The sequence below is a fragment of the Atta colombica genome, unplaced genomic scaffold (genome assembly GCF_001594045.1).
Source record: "Atta colombica isolate Treedump-2 unplaced genomic scaffold, Acol1.0 scaffold134, whole genome shotgun sequence".
In the NCBI taxonomy this organism is placed as follows: domain Eukaryota; kingdom Metazoa; phylum Arthropoda; class Insecta; order Hymenoptera; family Formicidae; genus Atta; species Atta colombica.
Genome location: NW_017259222.1, coordinates 1,954,180 through 1,978,064, shown reverse-complemented (window position 1 = coordinate 1,978,064; position 23,885 = coordinate 1,954,180). Strand labels below are relative to the sequence as shown.

At 33.2% G+C, this 23,885-nt stretch overlaps 2 protein-coding genes across 3 annotated transcripts in view; both read left to right on the top strand.

Moving 5' to 3' along the window:
• The first annotated feature begins 4,069 nt into the window (after nucleotides 1–4,069).
• Nucleotides 4,070–23,885, top strand: part of LOC108684416 (chloride channel protein 2) — a 31,025-nt gene continuing 11,209 nt past the window's right edge. Inside the window, exons 1-2 of one of the 2 annotated variants that reach the window (XM_018188720.1) lie at nucleotides 20,912–21,166; nucleotides 21,416–21,503. In XM_018188720.1, the coding sequence (XP_018044209.1) occupies nucleotides 21,018–21,166; nucleotides 21,416–21,503 (237 nt within the window). In that variant the 5' untranslated portion in view covers nucleotides 20,912–21,017. Of the gene's footprint in view, nucleotides 4,177–20,911; nucleotides 21,167–21,415; nucleotides 21,504–23,885 lie in introns of those variants that run through there. The other variant, XM_018188722.1, reaches the window with a different exon arrangement.
• On the top strand, nucleotides 11,727–15,313 carry LOC108684418 (uncharacterized oxidoreductase YjmC). Its single transcript, XM_018188723.1, has 2 exons — nucleotides 11,727–12,701; nucleotides 14,270–15,313. The coding sequence occupies exons 1-2, from the start codon at nucleotides 12,354–12,356 to the stop codon at nucleotides 15,116–15,118; spliced, it is 1,197 nt and encodes a 398-aa protein (XP_018044212.1). The 5' UTR covers nucleotides 11,727–12,353; the 3' UTR covers nucleotides 15,119–15,313.

Genomic DNA, 23,885 nt, shown 5'->3' with positions numbered 1-23,885 from the left:
TTGAAATGTTATTAATTTAGTTTACTTGTTAATTTTCTATCAATTTAAATTAAATTTATAACATTTTAAATTATTTTATATGTAAGATATAATTTTCTTCTATTAACAGTACGATGTTATTGAAAATAAAAATAATCTTTTTAGGATTAAAGAAGAATAATAAATTGAGGCAAGATTAAAGTTAATCTACTTAGGGGATCTTGGTGGAAACTATGACGAGAAAACTTGGTGTAATCTATCTTGATGAAAACGGGCATTAATATTTCATGTAGATTTATATGTATCGTGTAAAAAAAACTCGATATACACAGAAATAATTTGAGATACCTTCCTAATAGAGGAAGCAGAGCGTGATCGATCGCTATCAGATATTACATTCTTACTATTTATCTTTTCAATCATCTGATCGCGATCGGAAGTATCGTCGACGACCTCGAAAACGTTATGTAAAAGGCAAAATTATCACGTCCCTTTTGATGGTCAATTAGTACCGTTCTCCCATCAATCGACATACGTTTGCGAATCGTTCGGCAAATTCGCGACGGTCAAGGCCAATCATATTTTGTATGTATAACGTTCATTACAGTGAATACAAAACGTATTCGAGGGAAATTTTTATTTAAAAAAACTTGATCTACAGAAAATAAATATTAATTAGCAATTTTATGCAATGAGCCTGTCTTAATGCAAACAAAACAGATTTGCATGTTCATAATTTTACAAATTAAATTTTTCGACTATACGAATTTTTGTCTACATAAGAAAACTTTTTATTTTCGCTTATTTTTAAGATGTTAATAATTAGACTGCGGAAGTATTTATGCTTAACTGAATATTTTGCATAAAATGCATATTTACAGATGATAATCTCAACCTTTTTATTTTATTTTTTAATAACTCTTTAATGAACAATGGTCGACTGTTAAAACTGTCCAATTGTTAATATTCAGTTAAGTATTTTGCAATAAATAGTATTTCAATTATTACATTTATTATTTTTAGCTAAAATTATTTAGAGAAATATATAATCTCTCTATTTCATGCTTTCTTAATAAATTGCAAATAAATGTTTACTTTTTAAAGATAAAATTTTTTAAAGATATCTTTCTTGTACAAATACTTTTTGCACTATTGGAGTTTTAAATCAAGTGCGAACGAAACGACGAAGGCATGAAAAAGGAAAAGGTCATCGCCCACCAGCCTGACTCATTAGATATCTTACGTTGAAGTTGGGATTCTCGCAACTTCTTTGATAAAGTCAAACTACGCTCTTTTTGTCGAATTAAACATTCACAGGCAAATGTCAATCTCGTTTTCCCGCTTTCAAGTTGATACGGACGATGTTTATTCTTGTCGTCGCGCAAGTTGCTCGAGTCTTTCGCTAATATTATCAGTCGTGTTTATAGAAGAAACGTTTGACAGTATAAGAATGTAGTTACGATTTGCAGTACAATCTGGTACTATCTTGAACCGTCGGTTATGATTTTATCGACAGTGGCGGCGCAAAAGATCGAAGCGATTCGCGTGGTGCTTATCGTAGAATTAATTTTTTTTAAATTCCCTCTTTTAAAAGTTTTTAGAATAAATGTCACTCTGAATAATGAAATCTCACACTCTTGAAGATTGAAAATTGAGCCACTCTTGTTTAAGATAAGCTCAATTTTCATTCTTCAGAATGAGATTCTACTTCGAAGAATTCAGAGAGATTATTTCTAAGAAAATGTAAGATTATTAACTATACGAGAGAATTTTTTCTTAGAGTTTATCCTGAAAATATGATTGTCATGGGATAATATTATATTTCGAAGAATTTTAATGTAAATCTCTCTCATATTTATTTATTAATAAAATTACAATAAGGTATAAAAATAAGTTTGATTAATTTTATTGAAGTATATAGTAAAAATCTTTAAAATATTGTATCGTGCCACAACTACCATATTTTCAGAATAAATTTTAGGAGAAAATTCTCTCCGTGTAGTAAAATTAACGATAATCGCATACTGATTTTAAATATTCATACGATAAAGTTTTTCTCCTCGTCGATAGAATAAAGGTCGCGTAATCCGCTGGAAATCCGCGAAATCCACGTGATCTCTGCGTTTCCCACAAGCAGCAAAACCGCGTCGAAATTTTGTTGCGAAAGTGTATGAGAGCGCGGCAACTCGTTACGCGATTTTACGTCAGCGAGCGTCGCGCGAATCCGAGGAATCGATCGTATAAAAGAAGACGGCGGCGACACCCACTATCGTCTTCGCCGCCGTCTGCTGCCGATGTAGGATTTTGAATTTCCTACAAATACAGAGAGTGACTGAAATCTCGGCCGCTTCATTCATACACCTATCAGTCGGCTCACGACCGTCCAGTCGGGCAGTCAGAGGCGCTCGCGAAGCGCGCGCTCGCTGCGTCTCGCCGTCACAAGCGATTTCGCGCCGCAGTCGCGACGATCGACGATCCTTCACTGAAAAGTCCCGCACTCCGCGAGGTAAACCACGTTTACGAATCCGGGTGATATTAACGTTTTCTCACACAAACGACTCGAAGCTCCAGGCAACGTCTTGGAAGATAATTTCGCCTAATCTTCTCTCCTCCGGAATCGGTTTGGAGACACGGATTTTTTAAAAATAAAACATCTCCCAGAGAAAGAGTGTGTTATTTCTTAGATAGTTTAACGACTGTCACGTATACGTTTTTCTGAAAGTGTCCACATTTTGGGATCTTCATCCAAATAGAATATTTCGCGAAATACTTCACTGGAAGAACAATCTCATAGTTGCGTTAATTGGAATCTCGGTTTAAAATGGATAAATCAAAATTTTCTGGTTGAATTCTTGAATTGAAATAACCAGAATTCTGATTGATATGATTGTAATTTTCTGGTTCGTTTTCAACCGGAAATTTTTCTCAGTGTTTGGAAGTGAAATAGAGGCTTTTTAACTTCGTTGCGCAGAGCGATAATGCTGGGTTATTCGCATGCCACTATCGTGACGAGCTCATTTGGCTCGCAAAACATCCTCGACGTCAATATTTATTAGTTCGAAAGTCCATCTCGTTTGTTCGAAGAATAATGTTTTGAATCGATCGAGAAACGCGCAGGTTCGATCATTGGATTCGATATTTTTTAGTCCGTGTCGAGACACGATTCAAATTCATCACGTTTGCTGGCCGATCACACTGCACAAACCGTGTTTGAACAGTGACTGGACGATATTTTCAGCTTTATCTTTTGCTCACGGCTGTTTTCACACTGCAAAAGCTACCTACGACTTGCACGTGATCATTGTAGCATTTTTCGCGCGTTTTCTTCGAAAACGCGTCATCTTCGTGATTTAAATCTTGCGTGCGCAAGAGATTCAATTCGATTTGCTTTTCGCGTGATTAACAATTTGAAAATATCTGCGTATGGATTAATAATCTAATGAAATACTCGCAAGTGACAGAATCATGTTTGTAGTGTGATCTTATCACGGTACAGTAAATTCGGAGTAACTTGCGAAGTTAACGGTGTCGATTAGAAGCTGTTGAAGAGAAGTATATATAAGCGAATTGTTCTGACAACTGGTTCCTAGTGTTCTGTATTACAATACGAATTGTAATCCGACCAATAATTGACAATTCTCATATTAAACAACAATATTTGGCATTTTTGTATGCCAGAGTTTTTTTATTTTGACGAAAGATTTTTTTGCATTGACCTTTCATTCGATTCTCATGCGATTTTGTTATCGATTATCGCAAATCTTGACATTCAGTAAAAAATGAGACCTTTGAAATTCTCGAAAGAAAAATAGAAACATCAATCTATGACGCTGATTTGTTGTGTATCCAAAGTGAAGAGTGTCATCGATGAATTGCCGCCGCTATAAAGAGAAAGAACGAAGAAGAAGAAGAAGAAGATCCGGTGTCTTTGACGAACTAATTGTGGACCAAACTTTCTTTATCTTTTTTGAATTTCTGCCCTCTAGAGACACAGGAAAAAAACGCTAGAGTCATCTGCGATTCTTCCCACTCATCTTTACTCTTTTTCCCGTTTTTACCTTCTCGTCACCTTTTTTTTAGAAGCGATTTTCTTCGGAGATTAACAAATTAATTATTCTCGTGAAATAACAAGTTAAAATGGCATCTTCCAGTCGGAAAGAAAACGAGGAGTATGGATTGGGATATCAGAATACTTTGGTGAGTATCCGTTTGAATTTCATAATTGTTAATAATTAATTCTTGGCAGATTGGATTATCGTCAGTTAATATTAATTTTTTTTATCATTAATGTTTTAATTTTATCTGACAATGTGGTTGCGAAAATTCACGAGGTTTTATTTTGTTATCCGGATAAAACTTTTTGAAAAAATAGTAAAAAATTTATAGAAAGAAGAAATTTATAGAAGCAAATTCTTTGAAAGATGAGAAATGAGTGTATAGTTGTTAATTTAAAAATTTTTAATACAATATAACTTTTATACGTACAATTAATTTTTAGAAATAACTTGATTGTACGAAGAAGAAGCAACATGATTCCAAGTATTACGTAATTTTATTACATAAAGTTTAAATTAGATATATTGTTGTAATTTAGTAAATTAAAGTTTCTTTCTGGGAACGATGGATGCGATTATCAAATTTATCCGCATTGTAACAGAATTAAATTATGAGATATTGATAATGTCAGTTTATGCGCAGTAGAAACGAGAGACGACACTTAGAATTATTGAGAAAGTCACTTAAAAAGAATTACAAAATTACCTATCAGGAAGTAATTATTAATTATTTATAGAAGAGATATTTTGTTTTTTAAAACCTGAATCTCTTTGTTTTCCTCATTGTTTTATCTAATTGTAAATAAGCAATGTTTGTTTCATAATATTTAGAAAAAAAATCATAATTTACGATTTTTCAACCAGTCTATAATTATTATTGTAAATAATTATGTTACAAAAATGCTAATATTTTGGTAATATTAATAATCCTCAAGAAATGTCACGAGGATCAACTTTTTATATAACACCACTAAATATCATTAATTATATGTTGACTTCGTGAGAAGTCAACAATTATACATGGTCTGCAGATCCTCAAATATCGAGATTCAAATATCGAGATAAATATTTATTCAGAATGTTTCGCGTATAACTTGAAAATAATAGAATTAAATCTTTATCTATAATTATATTTTTATTCCCTTCGTTCAAATCGTTTTTTAACTATTCTAGGCTTTAAAAAAATTCAGAATTACTTTTCAACATCTCTTATATTAGCATAATTTTTTTAACAAATTATTTTAGGGAGGAACACTTCGCCCTTTTTTATTTTGGAAAAACTTGAGAGAAATTTTTCTTCTGCAAAAAGTCTCAGATTGCAAGTGAAGAATTAAACAATTATTGAGACAACCACGAGAATATTATTTCTCGTCTTGTTTTTAAAATGCATTTTTCGTTCCTTTTTTTTTATGTTGAATTTTTTATTTTCGAACATGTCAATGCATTAGAAAAACAATATAAATCTTAGACACAGCTTTTTTCAACTGTCGCTAAAATTGTAAACGCGAGATTCGCGCTTTTCAGCGCAGCTGTTAACATTCGTTTCGTCGCTCTTTGGACGCTCATAAATTATTATCAGCCACAATAAAATTAGTGTTTTTATGACTTATGATTTATTGCCGAAAGAAATAAATATTGATAAGAAATATCAATATCGAGACAAGGAAACTATGATTAGATTTTCAGCAGGATGCGTTTCTGACAGATAAATTTCCGGCCGTGAATGGAATCGAATATACTCCTGGCTCTCTCTTGGCAAAGTCTAGAATACATTTATTATTTCTGAACAGGACTTGAAATATATTGTTGCAATATTTTTATTGTTGGGAGAGGAGACGGGAAAGAGGGAATGTGATAAATCTTGCCAATGATGACGCATTGCAAGGGTTGAAAACCCTATATATCTTTGTCTATTTTTGACCGAAATGCCACTAGTAGTCACAAATAGTCCTCTTCTATTGCGAATCTCTTACCGAGTGATTCAAAAATGTTCTCGAAACTTCTGTGATATTTTTTCTAAAAGTACAAGCAGCAATTAAGAAAATACTGATAGCCATTTATAATTGAGTTTATAATCGAGTAACCAAAATTCTAGAGTTTAACGTAAAATTTTTTAACGTTTGTTTTTTAATGTTTATAATGTTTTAATGTTAATAATATATTAAGCTTGCAATTCTATTAGTATTTGTTTTCATAATGTTCAAAAAATTTTTAAGAGAGCTGTCGGTGTTCCACTTTAAATCCTTCTTTAAATTAGAATATTTTTTATGATTTATACCGATATTTTTATATTGATGAACGTTGAGCTAGCGCAACACTATGTCTTCTTTCTCGAAGTTCTTATTTTATATTCAAGTAATCATATAATTTTTCGAGTAGCAAACTTTATATTTACGTGCAGGGTGATTTGACTCATATAGTCATATTTTACTCATAGACACGTTCGTAAAATCGATAAAATATATTTTGGATGAACCTGTATGTCAGTAGCACGTGCTTGACTTTCTCGTGCATCCTCGCGCTTTCTTACAATGCGATGATCGTCGACTTGTATGTCAGCAGCGGAAGTGCATGACCCAATAGAAATGCATACTCGATTATTGCAATGAAAAATCCCACGTGCGTAACGAACCTACAATTACAATGAACACAAAAAAGAAATGCATTACTTTTCTGCGATCGGATCATAAATAACTAAAATAAAATCTGCATAATTTTTTATCTGTGTGTCGTTAATGAGTTTTTAATATTTTCAGGATAGGTTAATACATACAAATAGGTTAAATTTTCATTCGCGATTGCATTTTTTATATTTTAATATATGAATGAAACTTTACATTAATATTTACAATATTACGTTTTTTTTTATGATATTATGCATAATATAATTAATAAATACATTAGTAAAGAGATAATTGCGAGAAGTCGGTATAATGTTTAGAAAGTTGAAATGACAGCATTTCCTCCGTAGTATCAGCTTGATACTACGGATGTAGTTTCACAGCGAATGCATATCATATATCCTTTATCAGAGAAATCTTATTATTTAATCTACTTATGTGCGACAGAAATAACTATATATATTTCTGCATCATTCGCAAAATTTTGCATATCGACGTTCTTTAATTCGCTGATTATTTCAAAGTTGATTTTTAATTATATTTTTTGCATGGATTTATATCGCTAAATCGGAATTTTTTTTTTAGTAATGTATATTACAAATTAGTCAATATATTTTAACGAAATGTAAATTATTTATAATACGCTTTTATTTACATAGATATGTTTAAAATTTCAATCTGCAACACTGAAATGGAACGTGATAACAAAAATATTTTCACGTAACCTAGATCAATGAAATATAATTAAATTCAGTCTGAGATTGCGAAGTTTGTCCAGCTGTTGCGAAAAGGGTCACAGATTCTAATGCCACTCTCTATTTCCATCTGCTCTCTTTTCTATTTTGCAATGAGTCAGTAGAGAAGATTCGCGAGATCGTTTGTCGCATTGCCTGCCAAGTCTGCCCGGGATTTTCAGACTTTCCGCGTGCTTTCGAACAAGATGACAATGCATCGATGTAACCTCGAACGCATCGCTATGCGGAGCACCCCGTGTACAATCGTGTATTTAATTCTAATCGCCGTTCGTCATCCCATGTATGTGCTGATGTACGTAACTTGCAAAATTTTTCGCATATACACGCTCTTCACGAACTCGCTGCCTTAGTCGCAGATGCAACACCTGCGGATTCCCGCCCGTTTCATCATAGTCTAATAAAACTGATATTTTGAATTACGATCTGATAGAAGCTATTATAAAAATGGAAGGAGCGATGATAAAGAAAATTGCGAAATTGTAATTTTTCATGAAGACGTTTTAAAATCGCAAATACATAATTTTTGTTAACAAAGACTCTTTTAAGTGTAAAGATTGTATTTTTTAAGAAGAATTGAACAATTATGTAAATTACATGATTTAAAGACCTATTATTAATATAGTCTGCATGTATTACTGTAGTCTGCACGTTAAATTGCGAGCACGCTTATCGTACCTCGCCTCTTAATGTAAAGAGCAATTTACTTCATTACACTCGTTCAAGAAACAAAGTACTCGTATAAGACTATAGACGTGTTCTTTCATAACGCGCGAACGGTGTATTTAAGGAAATTTTAGAATCCTCGAGATAATCTTCCTATTTTCTGGCTTATGCCTATTACGTCATTCTGATTTTATATAGAACAAAACTGCTAAAAGTAGAATTAAAGGAAAAGAAAATATGTCTTTATATATCTTTTGAAATTAGCAAAAGTATGAAGCAAATTCGTCGTAAGAAAAGACATTCTCTCGTAAAACTTGTTTTTCTACGATTCTTCTATATTTTCTGAATGTTTTTTTCTACTCGTTCTGTCGATCCGTGAATGATTACGATAATTCTATCTATCTTGTCAATCGCATTACTCTCGTCATGCTACTTTGCACGTGATCGACACTTGAGCAATTAAAAGTTATTTGATTAAAATTCGACATCTATAATTTGTAACTCACGTGAGTGATCTCGATAATCGTAATGCGTGTTTATAATTAAATGAGAGTTATTGGGAGAAGACAAGGCATCGGTGATTAAAGCCGACATTACGCCATAAATCCTTACGCGCATCCTTAAATATGCTTCAGATCAAAACATTTATTCCCGTATAATTTATCTACCAATTAATGTTATTATATTGATTCGCAAAATATTTTCGATTATATTAATAATGAAAAACATGATGATTTGTGTGCCATCATATGCATTTCAATATTTATCTTATTAAATTATTCACTTCTTAATTTGATACAAATACTAAAGTTGAAAGAACATGGTTTTCATCGTGCTAATAAGATAGTCGTATTTTTTTTTGTAAATTAATATTTCGAATTAATATTTCGCTGTCGCATAATATTTTCTTCTAGCCAATTCACTGCTTAACTCGTAACCACTCGTAACATGTTTATGAAATTAAATATTTATGATGTAATCTCACAAATGTATGCCGCGGTATATGAATCACTGGCAAACCGCCTCGATTTGATTTTGACGTGAAATATGCACGTGTTGTACGATCGACTGCTTCAGATGTTCTTTCACTGCAAAATTCTTTGTGACAACAATTATAATAAATAAATATTCATGATTAATAATTAGGTTAACGATATTATATTTTCATGCGCGATATGCAGTTACATAATATTCTATACGTCATCAAAACTCATGCTATCAATACGCTAACTAATCTAATTACCTCGTTGATTAGATCTCTAATTAAAATATCCCTATATTGCAAACTTACTCCCTCTTACTCCAATTTGTTAATATTACATAACAACGGACTTACTTATTGTACTATCTATGGTCGCGTATTAACATTCTTGCATGAATGTCTCGTTTTCACAAACGAGATAAGCACCCAACGAGAATGAAAAATAATAAGTCAATTATATCGCTATGATTAGAATTCCACGATAACACGTCCTTGCACATGTCATGTAGAATGTCGATCGTTTACAAAAACGACGAAAGCTAGAATCGCTTCTTGTGGCGATAACGGTTTTATAAAGAGAGATTAATTACGTTTGGGATTGCGAAAGTTCTGGGAAGATGACAAGAATCGCTTGGAGCGATTATGGCCACTCATGCTGTCGTGTTGGAATTAACCGAAGAATTACTTTCTTATCTCGCTCAAATATTTCGCGCGGTGAACGTAATTACCAATTAATCCCACGATAACGTTGTAAATTGCATTTTGAAACATATGCAATTAATGCATCATGTTCTTTTAAAATAATTTTGTTGTGTATCTAAGATTACAGTAAAAAATAAAATTATATTAGAATTAAAGAACTTTAAAAAATATAATTAATTCTTTATCGAGAGTGAAAATATTTTTATATTATAAATTCTGTGAATCTCTTTTACAAATAAATAGAATGTATTATTATAGTTGTGAAACAATGGCCTTTTTACTGAATCAAAGCGAACTTCCGTCATTTATATATTTAAAAAAAATTGCAAAATCTTTGAAGAAGATTGCAAATACTTGTAATTTTGTTTCTTCTTTCTTTCTATTCTTGAATTGCAACATAAATTTGAAATCTGAAAGAGCTGAACAATATTATGATAAGCAAATTTGCAAAATAGTGAAAGACCACAGTTTCAAGGTGATCGAATGACACGTTCTTACAGTCGTGAATGATACATCTGTCATGCGATTGATTTAAAGAATCACAGTCAATTGTTCGATGCATTTGCGAAGTATAACGGTTCGACCTGATACAGAGACAGTTTTTGTTAACACATTGTACGCACAGGGATGTATTAGTGTCTAGGCTAACTTAAGCTATGCAGAGGCGGAAAATTTAAGGAGATGGCATTTTTTAAAAGAATTTTTTTAAAATTATGTTTTTGATGCAAATATTTGAAAAATTGTCCATTGGAGGCAATAACCACTTAGGAAACACACCAAATCGAGTGAAAGTCAAACTTACTTTATTTTTAACATTATAAAAGTCAAAATGATAATTTTTTTAATTACAAAGTTTAACTATTTATTAATATTAATAATTAAAATAAGTTATTTCGATATTTTATTGACTTTTATGCGTTTCTTGAGCAACATAATAATATAGAATTTGATTAATTTAGATTACATTTGAATAATGGACAGCAACGATTTGATTGCATAGGAATGGCATGAGTCCTAATCCGATCCTATGTATGCTCTGTCTCAATATTTCTTTAAGCTGGATTCTATAAATTTAGCTTAAAGTTTGCAAGTGTAATTGAGAAGAGTATTATAGATACGAACGCGACGAATCGATTGTGGCGTGATTCGCCCTATTGTGAACTTATTCTATTCCTTATGTCCGATGTGTCCGATGTCATGGCGATTACATAAAACGCCAATCCGTGTGTAATCAGACCACATGCGTGATCGACGTGGATAGACCGTGTCGATCTCGTATGCATCTTGAGAAGAATACATGTCTTTTTTTATATAATCCGATCTCGCGCTACTTCTTTTAGTATTTTGTTCGCGACGCGATTCATATCCGCGGTCTAATTTTCCAGAATCAGAAATGTATAATTATAATCGATCGTGCGAAGTGAATATCGCAGATGATTCAGCAATCGATTTGCAACGTTTAAATGTCAAAATATATACGTTTTATCTGGAAAAAAAGGAATTCATTATATTGATATAATTATCGTTAACTATATTGACTACTATTGTTCGTACGTATTTTTTAATCTTCAAAGGAAATCTCTAAGAAAAAAAAGTCATCTTTTTTTCTAATCTATCGATATTGGTATCGTATTGTGAAATAACCGGATATCTACGCAAATCTGACACACGTATAAAAAGTAATATAACATAATAATCTATTTTACTAAAAAATAATAGATGTTTCTCCATCTTGCAGATATCAATTTTAAGATTAATCTTTATTTTAAGTTCTATGCAATATGTATAATGTAAAAAACTGGATATTCAGTTTGCATGAATTTTTATTGAAGATGATATTTTGTCATGTTCTCAATTAATTTTATAATCGATGATTTTGTTTTAATAATGATAATAGCGTTTGAAGTTATCGCCAATAGAGGCGTTACAGTTTCGCCAATGTTTGATTAGTCAACGCCAATGTCGACGATGCGATGGTGTAAATGAACGTAGCACGTAGAATATATGAAACGTTATATTTGAAAGTATAGACAGAAGTTTTTTCCTCGTGATTTCTTCCTAGAAGAGAACATTAGCGTCGTCGACAGTTTCTTCTGCAAAATTAAGTCTGTGCACGAAAGGAAATCGTTGTAAGCGAAGAATATTGATTCGCTTGAGCTGTGTAACAGCTGACATCATACGTAATCATACCAACCTAATATCAAACACGTGACTCTTCTTGCAATCTGGCGCTTAATTTAAATGAAATAAGGAAACTTGACAGAATAGTGAGTTAAAAAAACGAAAGAATTATTTCACTGCGTAAACGCAATAAAAAAAAAAGTCGTATCGATTTCTTGTCTACAATTAGCTTTGCGTTCATCAATTTATTATTATTGAAATTGAATATCGAGGAGAAATTTGAAGTAATCGCGTATCTGATTCTCGCCACGATCGATAAGTGATAACACAAAGTAAATAGATCGTGACTAAACAACTATTTGCATAAGATTTAACTTTCGATTGATAGAGCGAATCAGCTATCCGTCGATAAGGTGAACCGTGTGATAAAGCGAGGTCGTACGATCGTCGATAGACAGAAAGAATCAGAGGCGAGATGTTGACTGTAATACGTAAAGCTACGCTCAGTCGTTTCTTGGAACTTTCAACGAATAGTTCGTCGTTACGCGCGCGCATCGTTGTCGCCAGAATGATGTCCTCCTGCAATCAGGATTATGATCAGAAAGTTGTCCCTAAGGATGAGGTTATTAGATTTATCAAGGAGAGCATGTGTAAAGTCGGTACCATGACAGAAGACGCATGCATCGTCGCTCATCAGCTAATGGTAGCGGATTACAGAGGTCATTTCAGCCATGGGATGAATCGATTGGAAATGTACATAACGGACATCGAAAAGAGAATCACCGATCCCACCGCTCGACCGCAGATTATCAATGATTTTCAGGTTCGCACAGATCTCTCTCATTAAACCTGTTTTTTTTAGCTGAACTTTTGTATCAGTTCATTTTTCTTCCTTTTCTCTTCCGAAGAGATGAAGAGGAAAAAAGATGAACTGTTGCAAAAGTTCAGCTAAAAAGAATAGGACTTTTCTCGGTGCTGCTGGTGGAATTTAAATATCGTGACAAAAAAGGATCCTTAATCCTTTCAGATCCTGTATACATGTAACATCAGATTATCTGGAAGACATTATCCATTGAAATTATTTAGTATTATCGAGTCATCATCTGAGATATTAAAATAGTCTAAATTTTGAAAAAAATTAATTTTTTAATAAATTATTTATTAAAGTACTTATTGAATTGAAATAAAAATTTTTTAATATGATTCCATTAAAATCAAGTTTGAAGAGGTTAAATCGTATAATTCACTCGTCTCACACACACTTTGATATTTTATAATTCATGTTTCTAATGAAGCCATTCGTATATATTTGTATAAGATATTTGTAAAGATATTCGTTATCAATTAATTGCAGCGAATGTCATCAATGACGTAAATGTTTTTCGAGCCAATAAGAAGGTACATTTGATACCATAAAAAATGGTATTTACTTGTTCCACAGCAATGATGATGGGATAACTCTTTCTTTTCTCTCTGAAGCTGCCTTTGTAAGATCGACCTTCATATCTTAACAACCGATGACCTAATAAGATACTCGTTCCTCTGATTAATAGAATTTGCTTTTTTTGCTGATAAAGACATTTATCGCCGTATATCTTACATGTTTCCTTTATCATATTTTCAATCAATCGTAAATATTAAGTAGTAATTGTAATTTCGCTGTAAAGCGGTTGTTTTGTATCAGTATTTATTGTATTTTTGTACTCAATTGGATAAAATCATTTATGTTATCTTCCTTAAAACAGAACACTTTTTGAATAGAATTCTATTGGCAATTTGACAATTGGCAACACGAACGTTAATTACTGCTATCGTAATTATCTTTTAGAATAGCATTGCGAAAATCGCCAGCACGGTCGGAAGCACGTGCGCAATAATTTATCAGATAAACGCGCCGATAATTTGGCGATCGATAATAAATGTGTGAACAATAATTAGCACGGCTCTAATTACTTTTCGAAGCGTATCTTTACTCGCGAGAATTGCAGGTGTCATCGGAAATATGTGCGCTTGCATGTATAATACGATTACACTCGAGCGTGATACGTGTTTAGCGAATCAAACGTAATAAATGCAATCTTAGTATCACTCAGAAACTCACGTATAAAAGATTGTTACTTTAAATACAAAACGCTGAATGTTAAGATATTGAACTATTGTATATATTCATTTAAATGAATATATTTTAAAATATTTAAAATATTTTTATTTTCAATTCGCGTATAAAATATTTTTTGTTTTCAAAATTTTTTGTTTTAAAGAAGCAATGTTGCAGAAAAGTATATGAAAGCGAAACTAGATTACGACTTCAAGTTCCACCAGACTCGCCAGACTTAAGGGATTATAGACTTTGTATAGCTATAATATTTAAATATTTTGCATACCTTTCAGGCGGTAGCCCTCGTTGATGGAAAAAACGGGTTAGGTCAAGTGGTCGGCAAATATTGCATGGAGCTTGCCATAGAGAAGGCCAAAAAATTCGGTATCGGCATGGTGGCGGCACGTGGCTCTAATCACTACGGCATCAGTGGTTACTACACCATGATGGCGATGGAACAAGGACTGATCGGTTTCAATTGTACTAACACGAGTCCACTGATGGTACCGACGCGCAGCACAAAATCCGCTCTAGGAACGAATCCCTTGTCTTTCGGTATGTCCACCTGCGACGGCGATGAGTTTCTTCTTGATATGGCAACCACAGCCGTTGCCTTGGGCAAGATCGAGTTAGCCGTTCAGAAGAACGAGAACATTCCCGAGGGCTGGGCACTTGGATCTGACGGAAAAGTGACCTGTAATGCCGAAGAGGCTTACAGAGTTTCTTCATTATTGCCTCTCGGTGGCAGCGAACGCAATTCTGGATACAAGGGTTATGGTCTGGGTCTGATGGTTGAGATACTCTGTGGTATCCTGAGCGCAAGTCATTTCGGACTGAACATCCGCAACTGGAAGTCCGGCGATACAGCCGCCAATCTCGGACATTGCTTTATAGTCATTAATCCGAATGCCTTTGATTGCGGATCAAAAGAGAGATTGACGATCCTGCTCAAACAGATGAGAGACCTACCTTCCTTCTGCAACGAGCCAGTTCTGATTGCCGGTGATCCCGAAAAACAACACATGAAAAAAGTCGACATGGAGGGCGGTTTGACGTATCATTCAAATCAATTAAAGATTTTGCAAGAAATCTCTAAACGCATAGGCGTACGACCGTTGAAACTCATATCTAAATCCGTTTGATTTTTTAGTTATCAGCAAAAAATTAATCTATTCTATCTAATTTCATTTCTTTTATATATTGATCGTTCGTCTATTTTTAATAAATTCTAATATGAAAAAAAAGATAATCGAAAATTAATTAAATGCTAACTTAATTGTTGTAATAAAGAAAATATATTAAAATTATTGTAATAAAGAAATATCTATTTTGAAGAAGAATATCTATTTTGATATTATATGATGACTAATATATGAACATTATGTAATACTTAACAATTTTCTACTTAAATTGCGTCCAAAAATGATCATATATGCTTTATGAAATGAGTACTTTCAAATATAACGTAACAAGACTGATGTAAGACCTACTTATGAAAGCCAATGAGACATTTATATCAATCTCAGAATTGTACAAATAATATTTATGCCGAGGCAAATCAGATCGCGTGTGCAATTCGATGATTTGAGCAGATATGATGTTCGCTACGATGATATAACCAGCATTGCGGTTTGATCGCCAGTCGATGATGATGGCCTTGGACTTGTCCGCTCGTTCTCGATTACAGTCGTTATGTCTTTGCGAATGGGTTTCGATAATATGAAACATAGCAGATTATTGAAAACAAATAAGTCGCAAAACACGCGAGATCATTTTATAAGTACTACAAATTAATTACATTTTTTTGCTTGTGCGATGGTGCCTTCTTGAAAAGAGATTTTGTGCATATAAATTAATATAAATAAAATACAAACATAAATATTATTTTTTATAACAATTATATTGGTTGTGGCTTTGCAGAGTATAGATTTTAATATATAATATATATTAAAATATGTATGTATACATATATACAAACATATGTATCTTATAATAATATTAGGTCTGCTTTCTATTCCTGCACTAGAATTCTCTTTCTCACTCTCGCCAAACATATACCTATCTTACTTAAATTCCTATCTTACTTAAATTCCAAAAGTGTACACTAGATCAGCTATAAAAAATAGAATCATTGTATACAATAATGTTAAATTGCAGTATTCCTTTTCTTTACCAATACTCGTATAAAATATATTCTCATAAATTAATTTTAAATTTCAAGAAACTCTTCTATTTATTTGCTCGCTTTTTAGTTCGAAAACAGTGAATAGGGTTATCAAGCGACATAGACGCAGCGTCTGATTCGCATATCAGTTCCTATCAAAAGAGAACAAGATATAAATGCTAATGTTTGTTTTTAATTTCTCAGAATCAAAAGTTAACGGAATGAATAGATAAAAAATTTAATTCGTTCTATGAGGTCTAGAGTGATCCGTTTTACAATAATTTTCCGTCAAAGATTTTGTTATAGATCTTTCTTAAGCAGCACTGAAACACTTGATTTCCTCACCAGATTTGTTACAATAATAGATCTTTGAGAATTTATTGATAAAATTTCTGTCGAATGATCGAAAGATTGCCTCCCCACAAATATATGTTGCGTGTTTGAGATGAGAAAATTGCAATGTTGCGTTCTCTCAGTCGATAGAAATTTGACATAACATTTATTTTTATTATTTTATTATTATATATTTTTCTCTTATATGTTAAACAAATCTAATTATGATTATCTCTCTCGTTTGTATTTCTAAAAATCTCATAAAATTTCATAAATAACTGTAAATACTTCTGCAATAGTGCTACATTAACGTATAACAGTGTTCGTCGAGTACAATGAAATTAGAGCTTCTCGCGGCGAAGGTTGGTTGCAATTATCACCATTGACTTTATTTTGAAAAGACAATCTACATAAACGATTATATATGAAGAAAAGAATCAGTCTTAAGAAAGGCGATTTTACGGAAAACTCTTAAGAATATATAAGTGTTAATCAACCATTGGTAGCGTGAATCTTAAAATCTATTCTTTACAGTCGTTTGTTTAAACCTATTGTTATATTGCATAACGGAATTTTTCCTTCTAGAAAAATTTACGCATTAATTTTCAAAAAGAATGTACTGCTTATACCCACATTCTGCTTTTCGAGAGATAAACAACCGTGACGAGCGATTCGACTCCGCATATTTTTCAGTCCGACGGAATCAGCAAATGCACAGGAGGTTCAAAAGTTATCTTCGGCATGCTTTGTTTGTCCTCGTATTATCGAGCAGACAGGAATGAAACGCTGTTCCATCTTGCTTTTTCATGCGATAACGCGGCTCGTCGATCCTAGAAGTAATTAAATACTTAAATGAAAAATATGTTATTGCACGAAATCATCACTGTTAACGATAAAGTCGAAAATAAAAATTCAAACTTGTTTCTAAAAATTTGCATAATTTATATTCTGTGACTCAGACAGATGATCGACGAATTAGTAGCAAAGCACGATTTGCTAAGAGAGAACTATGTGACTCATTAAAAATGCCGTCGGCTAATAGCTGATGTTAATTAGACTTATCTCTTTGTTGAATCTCTGATTAAACGTTCAATAATCACGTTCAATAATCATATATATTTCCTTATCAATAGGTAGTTCTTCGAAGAAATAAATCCACGAACGTTTGGCAAAAAACATTTACAAAAAATATTAATTAACTTTGCTAGAGTGTAATTTATGTGTAATTAATTGCAAAATATTTAATTTTCTAAATATAATTGAGATAAATAATTTGTATTTATTGTAATCGTCGAAATTTATTATTAATCGTTCATTATTATAATAATCGTGCTTAATAATTTTTTTAATATTGCGTCTTACGATAAAATTTTCATATACGCATGTGATTTGCAAATCACGCGCTCGTGCAATTTGTTGAAGGAAAAAGGAACACGATAAGGATTGTTGAGCCCACGATGTGACTCATCTTTCCGTCGCGGCTAAACAGGAAGGAAGATCCAATAACTGGACAAATGATCTTGTCCAAAATGCAATAGTCTACACTGTTGATACATCACGGGCACAATAATTCATCGCTGCTCCATGTGACTCGCATTAACTAATTCACTGCGATCTAACATACTGTCAGGGGGTCATGGAACCCATGGGACATCCGTGGCGTTCTGAGACTTCCATTCCCATGACGGTTTCAACCGCCTTTAATGTTTGTCAAATGAAGCGCCCGCTGATATATCTCTAGTGTACATTATAAATACTCTATATCTTTTATTTGTACGTAAGAAATGCTTTTCAGTTATCTGAAGATAAAGACTTTATTACTTAAGCGAGATCACGTGAAAAAATGGCGAAACGGGAAGACATTATGATTTAACGAATAACATTCGATTCGTATTCGTATTCACATCCGCGTCTGTTGTAACTGCAATCACGAGTTTAATATAGCAGGTTTAATAAATCAAAGTATTTAATGACAATGCATAATATTGCGATGATTGATGAACTTTCGTCACGTGCAAAAGCAAGCTCGTGAGAACACGAGCTTAAATGAAAAATATCGAAAATATGTTCGAATCACAAGGGAAAGTACAAAAGCGTAATAAAAAAAATATATTAATTCTCGTACAATGATGTTTGTGTGCGAGAATGTAAAAATGCTTGTTGATTCAGAAACTATTAAGAGATCAGTTTATTCTCGGAAAAAATTTATCTCGGGTTTATACTGACAATGAATTAACAATCAACACTTTTTAGGATTCTTCATCTCTTCGTCTTCATTAATTATCATATTGTTGTTGATATTTATTATCAGTGATCAGCAAAAATAAGCGCAATCTGCATGATTTCTTTATGAATCGCCTCACAATGTTTTGTTCGATACAGTTTCACGAATTTTTCGCGCTGCACAAATTAATTAACGCAGTCATGAATATGCAAAACTCGGCGAAATAATATTTTCGTAATTGAAGAAGGTCAACACCTTCTGACGTCTTTTTTCTGACGTCTTTCTTATGATTATACAAAAATGTCTAATTGTTAAACCAATTAATCAGACGTCGCCAAAGAGATATATTGTATATATGGCCCATTTTACTTTTAGTTTTTGTGCTTCGTGCTTTCGAAAATATAAGCGATACTTGCCATCCATCTGTATTATTTAAATGGATTCGATATTTCTGGAAATGGAGGTAACATATTATCGATATCGATTATCGCTTCTTTTCTTCCACTATCATTTCTCTCGCATGGCAATTTTCAAATTCCTTGACATGGTTAAGAAAAAGCATGATAAAACATTTTGTGAATCTTAGCCGTGACGAAAGAGGCGTTACATTATCGGAAGTTACTTTATCGTGTAGCGCAAATTTGCGTACTCGGCGGAGCTTTTGAGCGTACTACGCGCATAGTATTATCTTTTTGCACATCTCGGTGTCCAATGTAGAAATAAGACGATAAACAAACGACTTTTACAGCCCGATCGGTCAACAATTAGCTCCTTTCTTGCGGCCGGATCTTGTTTAATTATTCTGCATCTCGCTTTCGAGAATCACTCTACATTCAACCGTGCGAGGAGGTACGTAACGATATATCGTCTTTAATATCGTGACTATACGTTACTTTGGACGGTACAAGATCAATTTAATATCCGCTGCAAAATTAAACTTTACATTCGTTCCTTATGGATTAATCACGAGCTGTGTTTATTTTGTCATATACTGTGAATGTGGATGGACATTGTAAGTAATCCATATAGAAAATTAAACATCTATTATTTAAAAATAATATCTATTTAAAAATAATATAATACCGGGAGATATATCGGAGATGTCATCGATCGGAGCTGACGGCCGGCGCTGGTTAAGACGACCATTCATCAAATTACGTGGTAATTTTGGTCAATGATAACTCATGACTTTGAAGGCAGCTTCCTACGAGCCCTCGTCGAGGGAAGTAGCCAATTGTCGTGTACGGCTTTCGTACAGTCGCTACTAGAAATGCCGCCAATAAGATTTCTCTCGTGATAATATTTTGATAGAATCAGTTACATTTACAATCAATGCATAACGCATAATTTTTTTATAAATTTCTGTTGCCTGCAGAGAATTGATCATAAAATTTTCTCACACATGACTTATTGCACGCAAATTAATTTTTAACCCTCTCTTTCTCTTTATAATGTGAATCGAACTGTTGTAGGATGTTGATTGATAATTATTGGCATTTTTTAATAATAAATTATAAAATGGTCGACTTGATTAACGCAAAAAATAAGTGTAGAACATGTAAATGTAAACATAGTTTGCTCTCAAAGGCAAATAGTGACCACTTTTTTTTTCTAAATTGAATTAATATACTCGAATTAAATTAAAATATTGAATTTGACAAGAAGATAGCGATTTTTTTCTAGCACTACGACGTACGCGAGGTGACAATGGGCAATTTAACCGGCTGTGGGGGGAAAATCGCGCGTGTATATACGTGTGCAACGTCGACAGCTGTCAGTGCGATCTAATGAGTCCGTAAATTGGACCAGGCTATAGGGCCTTCTATCTGAGAATTGCACGGTTGGCTCTCTCATCTCGCTGTCAGTGTGACTTCGTGTGCGACGAGTTCTCGCTTGCGATTCTCGAACTTTCTACATTCTTCCCTGCCGATTTGTCGCGTTTCTCTCAGCGTATATCCGGTGTCAGTGTTACGGTGCTAATCCCTTTCCTCGTTACTCCCCCGTCCACGGAAAGGCTCCAAATCGGTTTTAGTTTTACTGCGACTATTCCACGAAAAAGAAAGAAACGGCGAAACTCTACGAGTTCAATGTATCACGAGAAAATTGGTTCGTCGCAAAAACGCTTTTGGGCACGGCGAAGCGAGACAATCGGCTGTCAATCGATTCTTCCATTCTCTCTGGGGAATATGGAACTATATATTTAGCATGCAGAGAAGGAGAATGTCGTAAAATATTAATGCATTGCGAGGAAATATCGAACGACTGCACGCGCGCAGGTGCATAATCTGTGAAATCGACGCGATCGACGGACAGCGCAAAAATGGCGAGTCAAACCGTAAAGAAGGAACTTCTGGAGGAGACTCTACATCATCATCCGGAAGGTAGCGAGGAGGAAGTGGATAAAGAATGGGAGGAGTTCACGAGACTAATGGCGAAGTTAAAGGAAAATCGGCGGAATCGACCACACAGGTACATTCACGCGGAATGTTCCTCCCTGATCTTAATAGCAAAAAGCAAAAAAGCATCAAAATTTCGAGAAAAAGAAATTTAATATTTGAATGTAAAATTTAAAAAAATTTTCAAAGAAAACGAAAGATCAAATAATTGGATGCGGATTTAGAAGCAAACAATTCAAATTTTCTAATATTATATTAAAATTGTTTAAAAATGGAAGAATAGGATTAAGTAGCAAAATTTGAACCTGGAATCTTTTTTTAGACCGTCGCAAGCTTTTTATCCGTGTCCTCCAGCATATGCTGATGAAGAGCAGCAAGAGTTCGATCCTTTCGACTATATTAACACGATTGTAAGCAGTTCTCTTTTGGAAATAAGTTCACTTCTCAGTCTTTTTCTGTTCCTTAAAGTCACCGCAAATATTAGCGTACGCTACTTATATGAGCATGCAGTTTGGAAATAGCCGCACTAAAACGCTTTATCGCTAGTTTTTCCAATGTTTCGAAGTTACTTTATTTCAGTGACGATTTTTAAATTTTTAAATTTATAGTCAAAGACTATAATTGAAGGCATTTACAATCGTGTATTACATGAGTTACTGCAGTAAAATTTGCTAATAACGTTAATGACTACACCTTATAATTAAACCGCAAATATTGTTGCAAATATTATTGCAAAAAAATCCAAGACTATTTGTCAACATCCGTTATGCGTTAAGTTGAATATTCATTGTAATATATCTTTTTTTTTATCAAGTTTTTTTAAATTTGATGTTATATTCAAATTATATATATATATATAATAATCGCTAAAGATTTTAGCAGATTATTCGCTTATCATATATATTTAAAGTTCCACGTTTCTCATCTGGAACTAATATTTCCTAATTAAATTACTGACTCAACTAGCTTTGACATAACGACGCGATGATTTGTCTAAGATTTTCTATGGTTCGTAAACTGCATTCTGCAACACTGAACCCAATAGTGCGACCTTTGGATAATTGCCAAGTAGGCGAGACTACATTTCAAATAAATGATTTCGCGAGATGGTTATTAGATACAGCTGCATTGAAGGAACGTGCATATTTTTTTTTTATGCAAAGCATTTCTGACAGTTAACGACATAATTTTAAGATGTCAAGTTCGACATTTAACATATATATTATTTTATTATATTTCGCGTTATCTTATTGGCGCCAAAACACGTTTCTCATTACGTGAGTGCATTACAAAAAAATGGTTGATTCTTAATACTTGAAATGTACGTACACAATGAATCTTGACGTATCATTCGAGAAATATCGGTCTTGTCTTGTAATGTTTAATGCTGCATATCGAAATCTTTAAGCAAATTTGAAAGTGCTGACCGGCATGAATCTTAATATTTGCACAAAACTATATAGAGGAAAAATCTCAATTTGCATTTCTCTTTTGTACACTGGGATGAAAATCTGCTTGGAATCCTAATTGAAAAGGGACAAATCAGAATTTTCTGATTGAATCTATTATAATTCTAATTGAGAATAGATAGAATATTCTAATTGATATTAAAATCTTCCGGTTTATTCATTTTCAATCAGATCATTTTTCTTAATGTATACTCCTTATCAGAATATGAAAAGGATTTTCAATTTAATCGATTATAAATATCTGCATAATTTAAGAAGTATAAATCCACATATATGTTTTTGCTGCGATATCTCGCACAATGTAATTCTTTCTTACAATTGTATTTATTTGTAATGAATATTTTATAAAATATACTTACAAAAATGCATTATATAATATACAGCAACAGAAGCCTATAATAAATGTTTCTCATGTAATCCTGCTTAGGTATTACGGTGTGTCTTCTCGTATTGCGAAATTTACGATTTACTTCGGGCAGGTTTGAGTAAACGGGACGTTCACGATTTATTGGCAGTTCCGCATAATACGATGCGATATTAAGTAACCACTGTAATCTGTCAAGTATTATATGAGCGACAGGTGTCCCTTTTTCATATCTCGTTACAAATTGAAAATTGCGACGCTCGGACTGACTGTTATTTCGCGAAAACAATACGTTTTCCCGACAAGCAAGGTTTAACAACGCATGGTAACAATTCACATTAGTCATCGCAATTAACCAGTTGATCAGCTGCCAACGAATCGCGAACAATTCTCGCGACTGTTTCATAATTCGCGGCGGTATAAATGCGGAGTCTCAAACGTTTGTAAGTACTTATAATGCAAGAACGTCTGCGGGCGATTGAATTGTGGCAAAGATCAAAGAATCAACGTCAAATTTCGCACACTATTAAATATGTATAGCAAATTTAATATCATCTAAATAGTTAATTATAATGACCGTTATATTATAAATAACTGTTATATTATAAATTAGTTAGTCTGTTGATAAACTAGTTCAGTCTGCTGATATCTCTTGTAAATACTTTAATTTACATCAGGTAGCTAAATTGCCTGGTAGCAGGAGACTCTGATTTATATCGTTTATGCAAAGCGTCCAAGGTGGATTTGAGAAAATTCTAATAGTGCGTATAATTTCGTGTACCCGCGTATTAATTTTCGCAAAGCTTTATAATTCAAAGGGGTATGCGCGATCTTTGCAGAGACGCCTTTCTAAACAATGCTTTTATGCACGAATGAGCTCTTAAGGACTCTTTATGCTTATCGAGCACGCGTGACTAGCATGAAGAGATCCTCATGTTATCATGACACATACACGTATA